This window comes from Hemiscyllium ocellatum, chromosome 13 (assembly GCF_020745735.1).
Source record: "Hemiscyllium ocellatum isolate sHemOce1 chromosome 13, sHemOce1.pat.X.cur, whole genome shotgun sequence".
NCBI classification, from domain to species: Eukaryota; Metazoa; Chordata; class Chondrichthyes; order Orectolobiformes; family Hemiscylliidae; genus Hemiscyllium; species Hemiscyllium ocellatum.
Genome location: NC_083413.1, coordinates 25,636,473 through 25,654,550, shown reverse-complemented (window position 1 = coordinate 25,654,550; position 18,078 = coordinate 25,636,473). Strand labels below are relative to the sequence as shown.

The following is an 18,078-nucleotide window of genomic DNA, read 5'->3' as shown; positions in this document are numbered from 1 at the left end:
TCTCTCATCCACATCATTAACATATATTGTAAATACCCTGTAATTGCAGTCCATGGCACTCCAGTTTCCATCCTGAAAATGCCTATTTATTCCCAGCTCTGTCTTCTATTAGCAATCAACATGCAACTGCTAAAGAGCATTAATGGGAGAACAGACAAGGCTTTGCATTATGCTGAGAGATGTCAGAATGTACAAGAGTAACATAATTAACCAATCCTCTATCCAAACTAATATACCATGGACTTACATTAATAAGCAGCTTTAGGTGTGGTATTGCATTGAATACCTTTTGGAAATCCAAATACATTGTATCCACTGGTTTCCCTTTATCATAATTGTTACCTCCATAAAAAAATTCTAAAGAATTTGTCAGGCATGATTTCCTCTTCATGCAAATATGCTGATCTAGATTGATCGTGTTATCAATTTATAAATGCTCTGCTACTATATTCTTTATAATGTATTGCAATATTTTCTCAAGAACAGACGTTAAGCTAACAGGGCCCTAAGTTACATTTTTAACATCTCTATTAAGTAGGGAGTGAGAAATTATAGTTTTTACAATTTAAGGCTACCTGGAAGGTTGCTACCAGTGCATCCACTACCTCTATAGTTACTACGTTTAATATTCTAGAATGCATTCGGTCAGGTTTAGAGGACCTATTTACCTTTAGCTCCATTTGTTTCCATAGTACTTTAGTTCTGTGATAGTTATTGTATTTATTCACACATATCAATCCCCTTTGTCCCTCGATTTAATATTTTTGGATGTGATTAGTATCTTTTACCATGTAGACGGATGTAATGTACTTATTCAACTCCTCTGCCATTTCCAGATTCCCCATGAAATTATTTCCCCACCCTCATTCTCCAAGAGTTCTTTTTTCACCTTAGCCTTTCTCTTTTTATGTATTTAAAAAAACTTTTATATTACTTGCAAGTTTTAAAAAATATTTCCCAATCCTTTGGATTACCACTAATATGTGCTACATTGTATGCTTTTTCTTTTAATTTGGTATGATTCTTAACTTCTGAGTTAATTAATTGTCAGAAAATCCCTTTCCTAGAAACCTCCTTCCTCATTGGGCTATATCTTTGTGAAGCCTGACTTTTTTTGTTAAATGTCTGCCATTGTTCTTAAGCATCTTTTCTGCTTAACTCTTTTCAAAGTTTACCACAGCCAAGAGTGCCCTTATTCTTCTATATTTACTGCTGTTTAGCTGAGCACAGTTTTGACCAACATCTGTGACTCTCAACCTGAACGCTAAATTCTACCATGTTATGGTCACCATTTCCTCAGGGATCTTTTATGGAGGTCATTTATTAAACTCACCTTAGTGATGTTTGTTGTGCAATTCAGTTGGACACAGCACACTGAATTTTAACATTTTATTTGCAGGATCACGTTTTCTCACCTTTCTCATGGTGTTGAAAAAAACTGGAATTCAGTAAAAGTTGCATCAAAGTATAATAACACAATGAACATTCCTCAGTACCCTCCCAGCTGCTAAAGCATCTTAGAATAAAAGCTAAATGAATGAGAACAAAGTAGACACGCAAAGTGAATGGGCAAGTAGCAAGAAGGATTGGTACAGAGAGGGGACAAGGTGGAGCAATTCAGACAGACAGCAAAAGGGGTGAAGGTCAAGGATCAGTTACAGAAGATGTAGGGCACTGAATAGGCCATTTGGCCCAAATCAGTCCTTGCCGGTGTTCATGCTCCCTTCAGCCTCCTCCCATTGTTCCTCTTGTATCAGCGTAACTTTCAATCCCACGCTTCTTTTTTCTCATGTTTATCTACTGCTCCCTAAGCACTTCTGTGCTCCTTGCCTTAACCAATGTCTGTGGTAGTAAGTTCCAGCATAACCCAACTGCTTTGCAAATCTAACATTTCATCAGAAACTCTATTTGTGCAGTTTTGCTTTTTCAATGTCCTCACGAACCTGCATCACCACAAACTCATACTCTCAAATCCATTTGACTCTGGATTCCAAATAATAAATCCTTATTATTAAAATGTAACACTCCATAAAGGCCTGTTCAAATAGTTTTAGAAATTATAGCCATTTCTGCAAGTTGATAATGTCTTCAAATTAATCTAAAAATTGAGAAAGTCAGTATTGAAGTGTCACTGCAAATTTGGAAATTGTGTTTTTGATCGTAAAGCTTAAATTGTTCCTCCAATTTGAGAACAATACAGTTCCCAGTAATACTGATCCTTGAATCCCACTTCCCACCCTCTGTCACTGAATAATATACCACAAGACAGTATCACAGATTCCATTTTTCAAGTAAAGTTGGTGAACGGATTTCTGCAAAGTGTGGGTCATGATGTACAAATATTTAACCATCTGGACTATCTACTGCCACCAATGTCACAGCAGCAACTTCAAAGGGAGGAGCTGTTTAAACATAGCAACAAAAGCAATCACATTGTTCAAACTTGTTTCAGTGAAAACCCACAATAATGATAACACTTGAGGGAATCTCAAGAACAGAATTTGCACACATTTCACAGATTAATGTAGATTCATTTTGCAAAAATAATTTTCAATAATATCTACAAAATAATTATTTTATAAATAATATTTTCTTAACCACAAGATAATGTATTACTTCCCATTGAAGAATGAACACAATCACCCTCAGGAAGCCAGACCACAATTTCTATACAATTTTTAAACAGTGAAATTTCTATTTTTAAGATGAGACCCATTAGTGTTGAGCAGTAGCAAGTTTTTGATTTCAGGTGCACAGGCATCTCGAACACTCCCTGACCAGGTAAAACATGGGGTTAAATCAGACTAGAGCTCCCTCTACACTGCCTCCAGTAAACACTCTCAAGATAGGTAAAGCCTGGGTTGACATATAGAGTAAATCTTCCTCTATACTGAGCCCATCAAACACCCCCAGATAGGTACAGCACAGGGTTAGATACAAAGTAAGGTTTCCTCTACATTGTCCCTATTAAACATTCCCAGGACAGGTCCAGCTGAGGATTAGCCACAGAGTAAAGCTACCCACCCCACCCCCACACCAAACTGTTTCAGGCCCAGTCTCAAAAGATATATTGTTTTCGAGTGAAGTTTTAAATTACTTTCCCACAATAACCCAACCATAGGCTCCCGGTGAGTGTGGTGTAGTTGTGAAGTTCGAGTTCAGGCCCAAAAGGAAGGAAATCAGAATGGCGAACCCTGCTTTTTGTGGGACTCTTTGTATCACAGTGGACACTGCTTCTGACAAACTATGACATTAGATCTAAATGTATGTTGTCCATTTGCCTTGCACATGTTTGACAGGCTGTGCTCACCAGGGTCCTCTGGGTACTCATGTTTACATTCTGATGGTAATGCAGCTCTCTTGTAATAACACAACTATTGCTAATGAAAAAACAAAGCACCTAGCTGAGCACGTGCATTCCTATTCTCATGGGGTGGGATTAACAAATTGATACAATGCCTCACCATTTTGGGGGGCAGAGACAGCACAAGACTCTGACATTTCACGTGTCTCTCTAACACTGGCAGTCACCCCTGACACTGGCAATGTGTGAATATTGGAAGGGGTGGCTGCCTACTAAACCAATTGGTCACTGTTAACCCATTAGTAGTCAGAGCTTTTCCTTTCTCTTGGACCCTCTCTGATCTTCCATTGGTGAGATGGGCAGTATAAACTGGTTGGCTGCTGTGTCTCTCAGAGGTAGATTTAGCCTCCCTGTCCCTTCAAAGTAAATTCATGCTATGTTTTCAACCATCACCACAAGTTTCTACCATCAGCTGGACTGAGATGGAAACGCATGGTATAGAGCCCCTGGGGCAGACAGAGAGGTTGTCTTTCTAACCTTGTCCTTGCCTCTTGACAATGACTGGCACCAGGGGATGCTCAGAAGCCCAAAGGTTTGAGCCGGTAGGGTCAGCAACTCTGTGCAGCTCTTGGTGATTACTCATTCCTGGTGGTGTTAACCTCTCCTACCAGTCACTGAAGTCCAGAGGGAGGCTATCTCACATGCAGAGAGGTGGTTTTTCCACAAGAGCCCATTGTCCACCACATCAGAGGATAGACAATGTGGTGCACACGGAGTCTGCAGCTCACCTACAGATCCTAAGTGGGTGAGGACAACAGGTCTCCTTCACTAAAGGGTCAACAATCTGACAGATTTGTGGTGAATTTTACCAGTACCAGCATTTCATTTCCAGATTTTCAGCCACAGGAATGCAGTCCAGTAATTCCCCTTTACACCTTCAGGGTGGTGCTATCAGGGTGGTTCACCCCCACAATCCCAGAGCAACAGTACACAGTCTCATTGCTAATGTTTGCAGAGGCTGTACAGAGCCAGTCCCAAGCTTTTGGTGTACAACCTCAATCTCAGCTGAACAAAGTGCTTTGTTCTTTTCCCTGAGGGTTACTGTGTGTTAAAACGTACATCTCACAGCTGATAGCAAAATCCAGTTCAAATATTAGTGAAAACCCAGAATTCAGTCTCTAAAACAACGCAATTATCAGCTTACAATAAAATTCAATTTGCAAAAACCAACACTAGAAAAGAATCTCTGAACAACTTAATTTTACAGTTTGTACAGAAAATTAGAACATTCTATTAAGGTTGCTGGGAAGATTAAATAAATATATGAATGAAGAATTTTTCACAATTCATCCCTTGGGTTTATGATGAGCTTGTCGTCCAGTCTCTCAGCCAGTGATATTAACTCAACCACTTCATCAGCTTGGATTCTTTCCTGAGGATGAAAAGGAGGAAGAAGACCTTTGAGGTGATATAAACTCAGTCACTGCATTAACTCCTTCAGGAAGGTGCAGGACAGCTCCAGTAGCAAGGGAAATTACTGGGGGTGTGTTGGTGGGGGTGGGGAGCAGGGAATGGCTAAAGCAACAAATCTTCATACATTCACCCCGGCTGACAATCACTCCCACCCCACCCATACCCTCTCAACCCCTTTTGTCCTGCACCCCTCCTCCCCCACACCTTATCCTCCGCAACATCCCCATAATACCCAGACTTGCCCCTGCCCAACATCCCCACAACCCTCCCCCATATAATCCCTGCCTCCCCAATGAGCCTACTCCTCTCCCTCCCCACCCCCCCTAACAGCGCAACATCTTGGGACTGGTAAAGAGAATGACAAGTACAACAACAATCAAAAAGCAAAGAGAAATAATGTGGAGAAGCTTCCTTGGAGTCTCTCAGATGAATGTACCCCACCCAAAGCAAGAAGAACAGGAGTAAATGGGACCATTTCAACGAAGCTTTTGCGAGTTAACTGGAATCTCCCCTCTAGGACAGAATACCAACAAACATGAACCAGAATCAGCTATCAAGGCTTCAATGTGAATTTGGGACAGAATGCCTCATGTCAGACCCATTGAATTGAATACCTGAGCAGAGACTAGACAGAGATCTGTCAATATCATTGCTCCCCATCACTCTCCTATCATAATCCTGTCATCAGCTGTAACTCAAATCAAGGGACAGGTACACTCATGGTCATTGAGTTTCTGTCATGGATCATCCTGGGCATTGGAGGATTCTTTGGGCACATGGGGAAGGATGTCCCATGAGACAGTGGGATTCAGACAGCAGCTTTGGTCTCCTTTTCCTCTCTGCTGCTGCCCTGCCTTGTCATTATGTTTGGATTCAAAGAGCGATGCAGCTCAATCGACATGTCTCTGTCATTTTGAACAATTTGTAACAATCCCCTTGCAGTCATCAATGTCAATGCTTCAAGGAGAGCTTCAGAGTGTCTTTATCATCTGCTGGAATAAGAGGCTGTTTGAGGATTGAGAAAGCAGGACTTAGCTGGGGAGTGAGTTTTCAGCTTTGTGGTCACAGCGAGCAGTCTGTCACCGCTAATCCTCAAGGACTGTTCCCAGATAGATCGTGGAGCTGACTTCAAGAGAAACATCAGCATTTGTTCAATGAGCCTCCCACTGAATCAGGAGAACGTGCCAGTCGCATTTCTGATGGAATTTCTCTCACAGTATTGCCTGTCACTGATATACCGTGCATTTCAGGAGCGTGGTGACAAGAACTGAAATCCACACAAAAATGTTTCACTGACTGGCAGTGGTCCTTATTGCCAAAGACTCGCTGCCATAGTTTGTGGAAGGCTGGGCTATGACAACTGATCTGGTGTTGGGTCTTCTCATCAACAGTGGCCTTTTGTGACAAGTGATTGCCAAGGAACGGGAAGAGGTCACCACATTCCTGACTCTCTCCTTCCATCATTATGTTTGGGAGCTGGAATATTTGGCCGACTAGGTCAGGGTTGATGTGAGTTTTATTTTTTGCATTCAGTAACCTGAGTTACTTCTATGCAGAAATTAAGAGATAACGAATGGCTTGTAAAATATGTGCAGATTGGTAAAAACGCTGCAGTCATTACATCCTGCAGGTCATGCATGTCTCAGGTAATAAGTAACATATTAGCTTAGAAACAACAAAGATGAAAAAATGTCCCATCGAGTGGTCATGATACTGACCATCAGAGGACATCTGATCTTTGATGTGGTGATAGACTGTGTGTGTGTGGGAGGATTAGAAATAAATACAAGGTCTGCACACAGCATTGGTGTGACACCAGTCTGGGTTTTCAATGTGCCTGTTCCAGATTCTGCTTAAGATAGTTGCAGTCATATCATTGGGAAGCAATTTCAGGATTGTGAAGAAGTTTCTTGGATATCCAAATCTCTGGAACACAATCTACGGAGCCCTTTCACTTTGCAATAGAGAATTGCTGCTGTTCGCCATTTTACTTGGATGTTTCTGGTACTAAACAGCATATTAGAAGTTCCTCTGGAAGGTCTAAAGCCACACTGTCATCAGAAGGACTCCCTCAGCCATAGGAAGTAACTCTGGAGAATGTCCTTAGCAGGAAAATCCTGACACAAAAAAGGGGGAAATACCTCAATAGATTGTTCTTTCTCCTCCCAACTCCATTGGATGAATTTCTATAGAGCCTTGTTGGTACCTGCACAGCCAGTCACCAATGCAGTTCAGGCTCATTGTGAGGAATCAGTTTTGAGGATGTACCTGCTCTCACCAAATGCACCAGAATCCAAGAATGACTTTGAATCAAACAGTTTCAGACCGACTCACCAATTCTCTAAAAAGCGGATCCAATGTGAACCACAAAGCCACAGCACACCGCTGACCCTTGGTGACAGCTTTTACTCCATGTGGATTCTCTTCTCCAGATGAAAATCCAACCATTCGACCACACTGTGGTTTCACTGCAGCCTGCGCAGCAAGGTCAAAGAATCAGAGACTAAATGCATATCAAAAATTTATTATAAGGAACATTCCAACAAATACATCATACCCAGTCAACCAGAAAACCATTCTCTTTTGTCAAAGAAAAATGCACTTTTGCTAGTTCCTAGAATAGTTTTTTAAAAAATAAATCATTCATGGGATGTCAGATTTGCCTCTGGGCCTGTACTTATTGCCCATCCCTAATAGCCCCAAGAGAAGGTGGTGATGACCTGCCTTCATCTAACTGCTAACAGCCTTGCGGTGTAGGTCAACCCACAATGCTATTAGTGAGAGAGTTCCAGACTTAGACCCATTGACACTGGATGAACAATAGTGTATTTCCAACTCATGCCAGCGAATGTCTTGGAGGAGAACATGGAGGTGGTGGTGCATATCTGCTGCCCTTGTCCTTATACATGGAATTGGTTGTGCATTTGGTAGATGCTGTCTAAGGATCTTTGATGAATTTCTGCAGTGTTTCTCTTGTATACAGTACACACTGCTGCTACTGAGCATCGACAGTGGAAGGAGTAGATGTGATGCCAACCAACTATGCTGCAAAGTCTTGGATGTCAAGTTTCTTGAGTGTTGTTGGAGATGTAGTCATTGAGGTAAGTGGAGAGTATGACATCACAAGTCTGACCTGTGCCTTGGAGATGGTGGACAGGCTTTACAGAGTCAGGAGCTGAGTTACTTGTTGCAGAAAACCTAGTCTCTGGCCTGCTCCTAATCATAAGGCCATAAGAAATAGGAACAGAAGCAGGCTTTGTGGCCAGTTGAGTCTGCTCCCCCACAGGATCACGGCAGGTTCAATACTCCCCCCCTCCACTTTCCTGCCCTTTCCCTATAAGGCTGGATTCCTCTCCTGATAAAGAATCTATCTATCTCAGCATTAAAGTTACACAAGGATTCCAACCAGCAGAGACATTTTCCTCTAGTTCTGAGTGACTCCAGTGTTAAGGCATCAAGTACCTTCCAGTCCAGGCCAAGGGTAATCGCCAGCCCATACCCTTCTCCATTAATAATGTCCAGTCTCATAGTTCTCTTCTACAATGATATGACATAAGCTAGTAATATACAGGAATAGAACCAGACCATTCAGCCCATCAACTGTGCTCAATGAGATCACATCTGATTTGATAATCTTCAACTCCATTTTCCTGCCCTTTTTCCATTACCCTGAATTCCTCTACTGATTAAGTATCTGTCTATCTCAGCACTGAATATATTTAATTAACTCATCTCAACAGACCTCTACAGTAAAGAATTCTACAGATTACTCCCGAGAGAAGAAATTCCTCCGTTTCTCTCTTACACAAATGTGTGACCCCTTAATTTGAGATTGTACCTCTGCTCTTAGATTCTCCCACAAAGGCAAAATAATCTATCCATATCTATCCTGTCAAGTCTCCCAGGAATTTTGTATGTCTCAATGAGGTCACCCATTATTCTTCTAAGTTACAATGAGTATAGGCCCAATCCATTCGACTTGTCCTTATAGGACAGTCCCTCCGTACTACGTATCAGACAAGTGAACCTTCTCTGGACTGCCTCCAATGCCAGGATATCCCCAGTAGAAAAGGGGCTCAAATGTATTTGTGTGTTCTAAATAAGAGTCCTGTATAGTTTCAGCAGAACTTTCTCAATTTTATACTTTATTCTCTTTGAAGTGAATATTCTATTTGCCTTCCCTCTTGCCTCATGAACTTGATCCTAGCTTTGTGACTTATGCTTAAAGACTCCCAAATTCCTCTAGTGTGGCCTTCTGCAGTATTTCTCCATTTAAATAATTGTCAGCTCTTCTATTGTTCCTGCCAAAGTGCATAACCTCATTTTCCCACATTATATTACATTCGCCAAGACTGCACTCATTCACTTAATTCACTGTGCTATCCTCACTATTTGTATTCCCACCTATTTTTAATGTCATGCACAAACTTGGCTACAGTACATTCACTTTTTCATCCAAGTCATTAACACATATTGAAAATGATTGTGGCCTGACCATTGACCCCTGTGGCACTCCACTAGTTACAGGGGACCATCCTGAAAATGACCCTCTCATCACAACCCTCTGTTTTCTATTAGTTAGCCAATCCTCTATCCATGCTAATATACCACCTCCAACACAACTTTCTTATTACATAAGTAGCTTGATGTGTGATATTTTACTAACTACCTTCTTAATATCCTAATATATTAGATCCATGCTTACTCTACTTGATCATTTTATTTTCTGGAGTTTGGAGGCTATTGGCATTGTTCCTTTGTCAAGAAATAGTACTATTTTGATCAAACTTCAATGAGCTTGTCAATGCATTTCCCAATTGCATTCATGGCCACTTCAGTTCAAGTCAATTCGAAACTTACTTCAGTTGGAAACCCGTCATGGTCAGCACAATTGATGCACACTGCACTGTGAACTGGGAGTGAATTAAAAGTATCTGGGGACAGAAGGTCTGTTGACTCAATCAGCGTTTCCTTCCAAATCAGGAATAGCTAAGAGTTGTAGGAATATTAAGGCGCATCATTGTGGTATAATTCCATGTTCAGAATCCACTGATGCAGACCTGAATGAGGAAGTGCTCAGACACCCAGCAGGATTACTCATCCATCAGAAGGTACAAATGAACAATAAACACTGCTCATTACTCAAGGTCACAGACATCATACTCACCGTGATGGTTTTCGCATCAATTTCGGTAAAGATAAATTCTCCGCCTTCAAAATCCCCATTTAGGTACAGGATGGCACTGGAGACAAAGGAATATAGACAGGTCACTGAGGGAGAGGGAACATATGCAATTAAAGGTAAATAGACCATATAACCAGGAGGGGGGTAGAGATGGATACAATCCAAGTAACAGGAGTTGAAATCCCGCTGTAGAAGCCAATTAATTTAAATTTATTCATAAATATGGAATAAAATCTCATTCCACATCATTCATTGGCCACCTTCACCTCATTAGATAAAACCAAAAGCAATGTGGATGTTGTAAATCAGAAACAAAAATAGAAGGGTCACCAGACCTGAAATGTTAACTCTGATTTCGCTTCACAGATGCTGCTAGACCTGCTATGCTTTTCTAGCAATTTAGGATTTGTTTCTGACTTCCAGCATCTGCAGTTCTTTTAGTTATCTCATGATGACACATTCAGCAGCACTTCCTGTAATCCACACTGACACACAGATTACCCAATTACTGTTGGCCCATGTATGCATGCAGATAATGGTACACCCCATTACCATTGACCCCTATATGCATACAGTTGATAGTACACCCCATTACCTGTAGTCCCTGTAAGTGTAAGCTGGTGGTTCCTTCCAGCACTCATTGGCATCTGGATCAAGGAGGCAGTTATCGGCATGGATTGGGTGGCTCAGATCATTACGATTGTCTTGTTGGCCTGAAAGGTATGTTCAAAACATGAGCCCACTGCACATCTTAGAGTGAAATCTAATATTTGTCCACTCCAGTCTGAACTGCCTGAACACAACTCTCTTTAATTGGCACATACAAATACAAACATACATACAAACTGAGATCAGGAGTAGGACTGAGCCTGCTCGGCCATTCGCTAGGATCATAAATAATCTGATCATGAAGCCACGCTCCCTTCTCACAACTCATCAGATTTGAAAAGCTACAATTTCATTCATATCATGGCATTTTTCCAGTTCAATGATCAGGCAAACAATGGCAATGGTATGCTGGAACATGCAGAAGGGACTGTGGGTGCACACTCAGATCATTCATGGTCATAGCAAAGGGCCGAGCAGACTCAAGGAGCCAAGTGTCCTACTCCTGATCTCAATTTGTATGTATGTATGTACGTGTCCCTTAAAGACAGTAGTGTTCAGGCAGTTCAGAGAGCTGGAGTGGACAAATAAGCAGGCATTCCAACATGTGGGAAAACTGTGTTTCTGCCTGTTCTTTTCCTTGGGTATCAAACTATTAGAAATAGCAACACGTGAGAAAATTGACACAGGAACATTTATCTGCTTTCCCAGCCTGGTGACCATTATAAACACCTCACTCAGCAGTAAAACTCTAGTAAAGCCTCAGCTGGAGGATTGTGACCAATTCTGGGCCACACACTTTCAAAGCCATGTCAAGACCTTGGAGAGGGTGCAGAGGAAAATGGAGACAATGGCTTCAGGGAAGAGGGTGATGATTATGTGCTGAGACTGAAGTTTGTGATTGTGTAAGGAGCCAAAGTTTGCTGTTACACGGTCTCAGTAACCAGAGGGACACTGATGGAACAGTATTCACTACCAAACCAGATAGAACACAAGGAAATAGATTCTCTCTTACAGCATGTTGTTATTAGATTAGACTTACAGTGTGGAAACAGGCCCTTCGGCCCAACAAGTCCACACCGACCCGCCGAAGCGCAACCCACCCATACCCCTACATTTACCCCTTTACCTAACACTATGGGCAATTTAGCATGGCCAATTCACCTGACCCGCACATCTTTGTGACTGTGGGAGGAAACCGGAGCACCCGGAGGAAACCCACGCAGACACGGGGAGAACGTGCAAACTCCACACAGTCGCCTGAGTCGGGAATTGAACCCGGGTCTACAGGCGCTGTGAGGCAGCAGTGCTAACCACTGTGCCACCGTGCCGCCCAAATGATTTGGATAAATATTTGAAGGGAACATGGGGAGGAACAAGCTGGAGCACTGCAATTAATTGCATCGCTCGATCCAAAAACTCTCAAACACATGCTGGTTTAACCTGCTGCTTCTCTGTTGTTTTTAGATAATCTATTCATTTCATAACTTCATAAAAAGCCCAGCCTAATTCATGAATCTGTCCTCATGACAGAACCCTTTAAAACCTGGGATGATCCTGTTCAATCTGTGTTGCACTTTGACCAACACTTCCTTCATGAAGTCTTGTGTTGTTGCTGAAGAGAGACAAAATTTTGCTGAAGCTTTCTGCCTCACATTGATCAGGAAAAATGCAAGTAAGCCAAAATTCAAATCACTCACATACCTTTTAAAGGTGTTGATTCATTGGCAAGTCAATTCTGCTTAATCATAGGGTTGTTATGGAGAAAGCAATAGGGATAGACTAGATTATCAATCACTGAAAAAACCCTTTCTCGTGTAGTATAAATTGTTGTGATTATTTGAAATTTGGAATGCTTGCAAAACTGCCCTAATCTGCACAAGACAAAAAGCTACAGCCCACTACAACTGCTGTCAACAATCGCCAGATTTCCTCCTGCTGAGCCATTTTTTGTGGTGTGCTTCTTAAGAAATGCTACTGACTAATCCACTCTGACACAGTGTAGATTTCACAATGTACAATTTCACAATAGATCTGGTGATTTTCCAGCTGCATTTCAAATAGTGAGAATCCAGTGGTTGCAACAGCCAGTGAAGAGTCACAGACAGTTTACAGAACAGAGCTGGTTTCTCCTGGGAAATTGTCAAGTACTTTAGTTGTAGCTAGCCTTGGGGGAGGGGGGTTTCTAGGTGCTGGAAGTGTGGGAGGTTAGCTGCAAATGCTCTGCATCTGACAATACAAAGAGCAATACGTCATACAAGGTCATTCAGCCAGTTAAACCTGTGATGAATCTTTGGAAATTCCTATTGTATCTATACTCAGCAGCTGTTCAGGCAGTGTATTGAAACCATTGTACCATTGGGTGTGGTGGTGGCAGAGTGGTAATATCACTGAGATTGCTCATCCAGAACCTCAAGCCATTGTGCTGAGAATGTGGATTTGCATCCCACCATGATAGATTTTTAAGAAGTAGAATAAAGATCTAGCCTAATTGTAGCTTGTAATCACTGTTCCAATTGTAAAACCTCAATAGAGAACAAGAATCAGTCATCCCTACCTGGTCTTACCACTCCCATAAATGAATAAATCAAAAATACATTTTTTTTATACAGTCAAAGTTCTCATCCATCCCTGTAATTCTTTTGCAGATTTTCTTTTATCTGTGTCCCTCCATTCACCTTCCCTCCTTCCATTGGAAACATTTTCTCTGTAGTTACTTTATCAGAATCCCTTGAGATTTTAAATCTTTTTGCTCAATATCTGCCTTAACTTCCTTTGATCTCGAGAGAATAATCCCAGGTACCCTCGTTTCCACTCAATCGATATATCAACCTCACCAACAGTCACAGTTTCCCACTCTAGGTTCCCACAACGAAACTTCATCTTAGACTTTGTTGCAAAAGTCTGCACTCATTCTTCAAAGACATGGTCCATCATCATTCACTGTCTACAGAAAGGACCCTCACCTTCAATAGCTGTTCTGCAGACCAGGTGAGTGTATGAGAAGTATAGTGTGGAGTTCAACATGAAATAGGATTGAATGATCTTCCTAGCCTTTTCACTAACATCATAGAATAACCTGGCTCTGTGCAATGGGATCCGACCTTCATAGCCATACTGAAAGAGAGGAATGGAATTGTCAATGTTAAAAGGATTAGGTACAAGGGGAACACTGACTTTTATATTTGAAACATTCTATCCAACATGCATGAGCAAACATTCTAATCTCTTCCTCCCTTGCCTCAAACAAGAATTGGTCTACAAATAACCTCAGTCAGGCAACTGGAGACTGGTGTAGGATCGGGGAGTGCAGTAAGAAACAAAATTATTTTATTTTTAAATATGGCGCTATAACCTGAACAGGAGGTTGGATTGCTGCAACAAAAATCCCAGGAGAGTTTTACAACTTGAAAATCATGTGCTATCGCTTTTTTAAATTACTACTTATTTGTGGGATGTGGGCATCATTGGCTGGGCCAGATTTATTGCCCGTCCTAGTTTCCCTTGAGAAGGTGGTAGAGAGCTGCCTTCTTGAACTGCTGCAATCCATGTGCGGTAGCTTGAGCCACAATGCCTTTGGGGAGAGTTTGCCAGGATTTTGACCCAGTGACAGTGAAGGAATGGCAATATATTTCCAAGTCAGGATGATGAGTAGCGTGGAGGGAACTTGGAGGTGGTGGTGTTCTCATGTATCTGCTGCCCTTGTCCTTCTTGATGCACGTGGTCATGGTTTGGAAGATGCTGCTGAGGAGCTTTGGTGAATTTCTGCAGTGCACCTTGTCGAAGGTACACACTGCTGCTACTGGGCATCAGTTGTAGAAGGAATGAATGGTTGTGGGTGTGGTGCCCATCAAGCGGGCTGTTGTGTTCTGGATGGTGTCAAGTTTCTTGAGTGTTGTTGGAGCTGCACTCATCCAGGCAAGTGGGGAGTATTCCATCACACTACTAATTTCTGCTTTGTAGTTCATGGTTAGGCTTTTGGGAGTCAGGAGCTGAGTTACTGACTGCAACACTCCTAGCCTCTGACCTGCTATTGTAGCCACAATACTTTTATAAGACCATAAGACATAGGAGTGGAAGTAAGGCCATTCGGCCCATTTATGGCTGTAAGAGTTCAGTTTCTGGTCAACTGTAACCCCCACGATGTGGCGGGAGATTCAGTGGTGGCGATGCCATTGAATGCCAAGGGACAATGGCTAGATTCTCTCTAGCTGGAGATGGGCATTGCCTGGCACTTGTGTGGCACAAATGTTATTTGACATTTATCCGCCCAAAGCTGGATATTGTCCAGGTCTTACAGCATTTGGACATGGACTGCTTCAGAATCTGAGGAGTCATGAATGGGGCTGAACATTGTGCTATCCTGAACTTGGATTCCCACTTCTGACCTTATGGAGGGAAGGTCATTGATGAAGCAGCTGAAGATGGTTGTGTCTGGGACACTCCCCAATGTACTCCTGTTGATCCATGCAATACAATTTTACTTCTCGAAACCCTAAGAGGTGGCATTAAATACCGAGTGGCACAAAGAATCAAATGAGTTCAGGAAATTCTGCCTGACAACAACCCGATGATTGGTCAATTTGCAGTGCATTTGATGCTATAACTGTGAGGAGAGAGAAACATCCAGAGCCTGCAACCAAAAAGCATCAATCTCTCCTACTCTCCCTCCATGTGGAGGAAAAACGTAGAAGAAATAATTCTTACAAGACCTAGGTCCACTCAATCAACTGGTTTAATTAAAGTATGAATATCGCCCAACAAAAAACAATATGTCTCCAGTGATAAACATAAAAAAACAGTAACAATTTAACCCAGGCTTCAAATTTGGACTTGTAATCTTCAGAATGTTGCTTACCCTGTCAATAGTGTATACACATTAAACTATTGGCCTTTAGTCTATTTTAAACGGTGAATAAGTGTGCGTGTTTGGGTTTTAAGGGACTAAGGGCTAAGTTTGCAGATGACACAGATACATAGTATTGAACAACCGGTGAGGTTACAGACAGACTTAGACAGGGTTGGAGACTCAGAGAGTGGGCAAAGAAGTTGCAGATTTAACACAATGTGGGAAAGTGCAAGGTTATGTATTTTGGTGGGAAGTGGTGTATTTTCTAAATGAGGAAAGGCTTTGAAAATCTGAAGCAGAAAAGAGAGTTGGGAGTCCCAGTTCAGGATTCTCTTAAGGTTAACATTCAAGTTCAGTTGGTAGTTAGGAAGGCAAACACAATTTTGGCATTCATTTCAAGGGGGCTTGAATATATGTGAGATGGATACAGGTGAGGCTGTATAACACTCTGGTCAGACCACATTTGGAATATTGTGAGCAATTCTGGGCCCCATATCTGATGGTGGAAGGGTTCCAGAGGAGGTTTAAAAGACTGATCCTGGAGGTAAATGACTTGTCATATGAGGAGCGGTTGAGGACTCTGAGGCTGTATGAGGATGAGGGGGGAATCGGATTGAAACTTACAGAGTACTGAAAGGCCTGGATAGAGTGGATGTGGAAAAGATGTTTCCACCAGTAGGAGAGACTTGGACATGAAGGCACAGCCTCAGAGTGAAGGGACAACCCTTTAGAACTGAGATGAGGAGGAATTTCTTCAGCCAGAGGGTGGCGAATCTTTGGAACTCATTGCTGCCGAATGCTGTGGAGGCCAAATCACTGTATTTACTAAAGACAGAGATAGATAGGTTCTCGATTAATAACCGGATCAAGGGTTAAGGGGAGAAGGCAGAAGAATCAGCCATGACTAAACGATGGGAAAAAAACTCAACAGGCCTAATTCTGCTCCTGTGTTATGATCTTATGCATATAGTTAATGTCGCACCTTAGTATTTCTAACTACTCTCTGCCAATTGTTCAAGTTAAGTTAAAGAATGGTGATATATTTCCAAGTTAGGATGGTGTGTGGCTTGGAGGGCAACTTGTAGGTGGTGGCACTCCCATGTATCTGCTGCCCTAGACTCTCCCGAGAGTAGCAGTTGTGGGCTTGAAGGGTGTTGTTGTAAAAACTTGAATTCCAGAATATTTGCTCACCACCAGGGCCTTATAGACAGTTGCTCCTTCAAAGCGCTCATTAGGTGTGTGTGGTGACATCTTGCCTCTGTAACCATCTCCTGCCAGCGTGATGGACTGTGAAAATATGGACAACCTGATTAGGAGGAAAGAAAGGCTCCAGGTGGGATAGACACATCAGAAACACCAACAAAACCTCAGGGACACTCACACTAGCCAAGTGGAATAGCTCATGGCATTCCTGTGCAGTGATCACATCGTCAAGGAGCACTCGCTGGCTCCCATTCATTTGCTGCGAATCATAGACAAGTTTCACCTGGTCATAGAGGAGGGGTCCACCTGAAAGGAGACAGAGCTCAGTGAAACCAGGTGCCTCAAAACATCCAGCAGCCATTAGTCACCCGTAGCTGGTTAGGTGAGAGAGAGACGAGTGAGAGCGAGAGGCGTTGAGAAGAGGCGATGGATGTGGATGGGATTGAGGGATATGGAAAGGAGGGGATGTGGATGGGATTGAGGGATATGGAAAGGAGGGGGATGGATGTGGATGGGATTGAGGGATATGGGGAGGAGGGGGATGGATGTGGATGGGATTAAGGGATATGGAGAGGAGGGGGATGGAAGTGGATGGGATTGAGGGATATGGGGAGGAGGGGGATGGATGTGGATGGGATTGAGGGATATGGGGAGGAGGGGGATGGATGTGGATGGGATTGAGGGATATGGGGAGGAGGGGGATGGATGTGGATGGGATTGAGGGATATGGGGAGGAGGGGGATGGATGTGGATGGGATTGAGGGATATGGGGAGGAGGGGGATGGAGATGGATGGGATTGAGGGATATAGGGAGGAAGGGGCTGGAAAATGATGGGATTGAGGGATATGGGGAGGAGGGGGATGGATGTGGATGGGATTGAGGATATGGGGAGGAAGGGGCTGGAAGAGGACGCTGTTTAGAGAGTCACTCCATGAAGAGGAGAGGAATTTCTCATTATCCAAAGGCTGCCAATGAAATGGAGTCGTGTTTGGGAAGGGATTCCTGGTCAGTGTCTGATCCATTCTGTCTCAGCCACAGTCAGTCAGTCACCTGGATTTATTCTTTTACCTTCTTGTCTCTGTTGTGGAACCTTTCTCTTAACTTTTCTCTTCTGGCTCGTTGGCATTTCTGGTTCCTTCAAACTTTCTTCTTCACCTGACAACCGTCTGTTGGTGGAAAAAGACAGGTTAGGATTATAATCCCATCATCCTCTGTCCATCAATTGAGGCAGCACCTCATCTGAAACTCCATCTCAGCCAGTAAGGAGTTACACCCCTCCATCTTTAAACCGATAACAAAATCCTCAGCCTGAGGCCTAGTTGTCCAGGAAACAGATTCTTTCTGTTAGGATCAACTGGTATTTCAAGGGTATCTTTAACATGTATCAATGTCCCAGCATGCTTCACAGGATGGTAATCAGAGAAAATATGTCCTCAACCCACAGAAAGTGCGGCTGG

General features: G+C 42.6%; 1 protein-coding gene across 1 annotated transcript in view; it reads right to left on the bottom strand.

Moving 5' to 3' along the window:
• Window positions 1-1,375: 1,375 nt before the first annotated feature.
• Window positions 1,376-18,078, bottom strand: part of p3h2 (prolyl 3-hydroxylase 2) — a 160,142-nt gene continuing 143,439 nt past the window's right edge. Inside the window, exons 8-15 of the mRNA XM_060834648.1 lie at window positions 17,690-17,787; window positions 16,799-16,926; window positions 16,609-16,704; window positions 13,535-13,685; window positions 10,558-10,675; window positions 9,945-10,020; window positions 7,112-7,252; window positions 1,376-4,736 (exon numbers count right to left, since the gene is read on the bottom strand). Coding sequence (XP_060690631.1) covers window positions 4,644-4,736; window positions 7,112-7,252; window positions 9,945-10,020; window positions 10,558-10,675; window positions 13,535-13,685; window positions 16,609-16,704; window positions 16,799-16,926; window positions 17,690-17,787 — 901 coding nt within the window. The 3' untranslated portion in view covers window positions 1,376-4,643. The remainder of the gene's footprint in view (window positions 4,737-7,111; window positions 7,253-9,944; window positions 10,021-10,557; window positions 10,676-13,534; window positions 13,686-16,608; window positions 16,705-16,798; window positions 16,927-17,689; window positions 17,788-18,078) is intronic.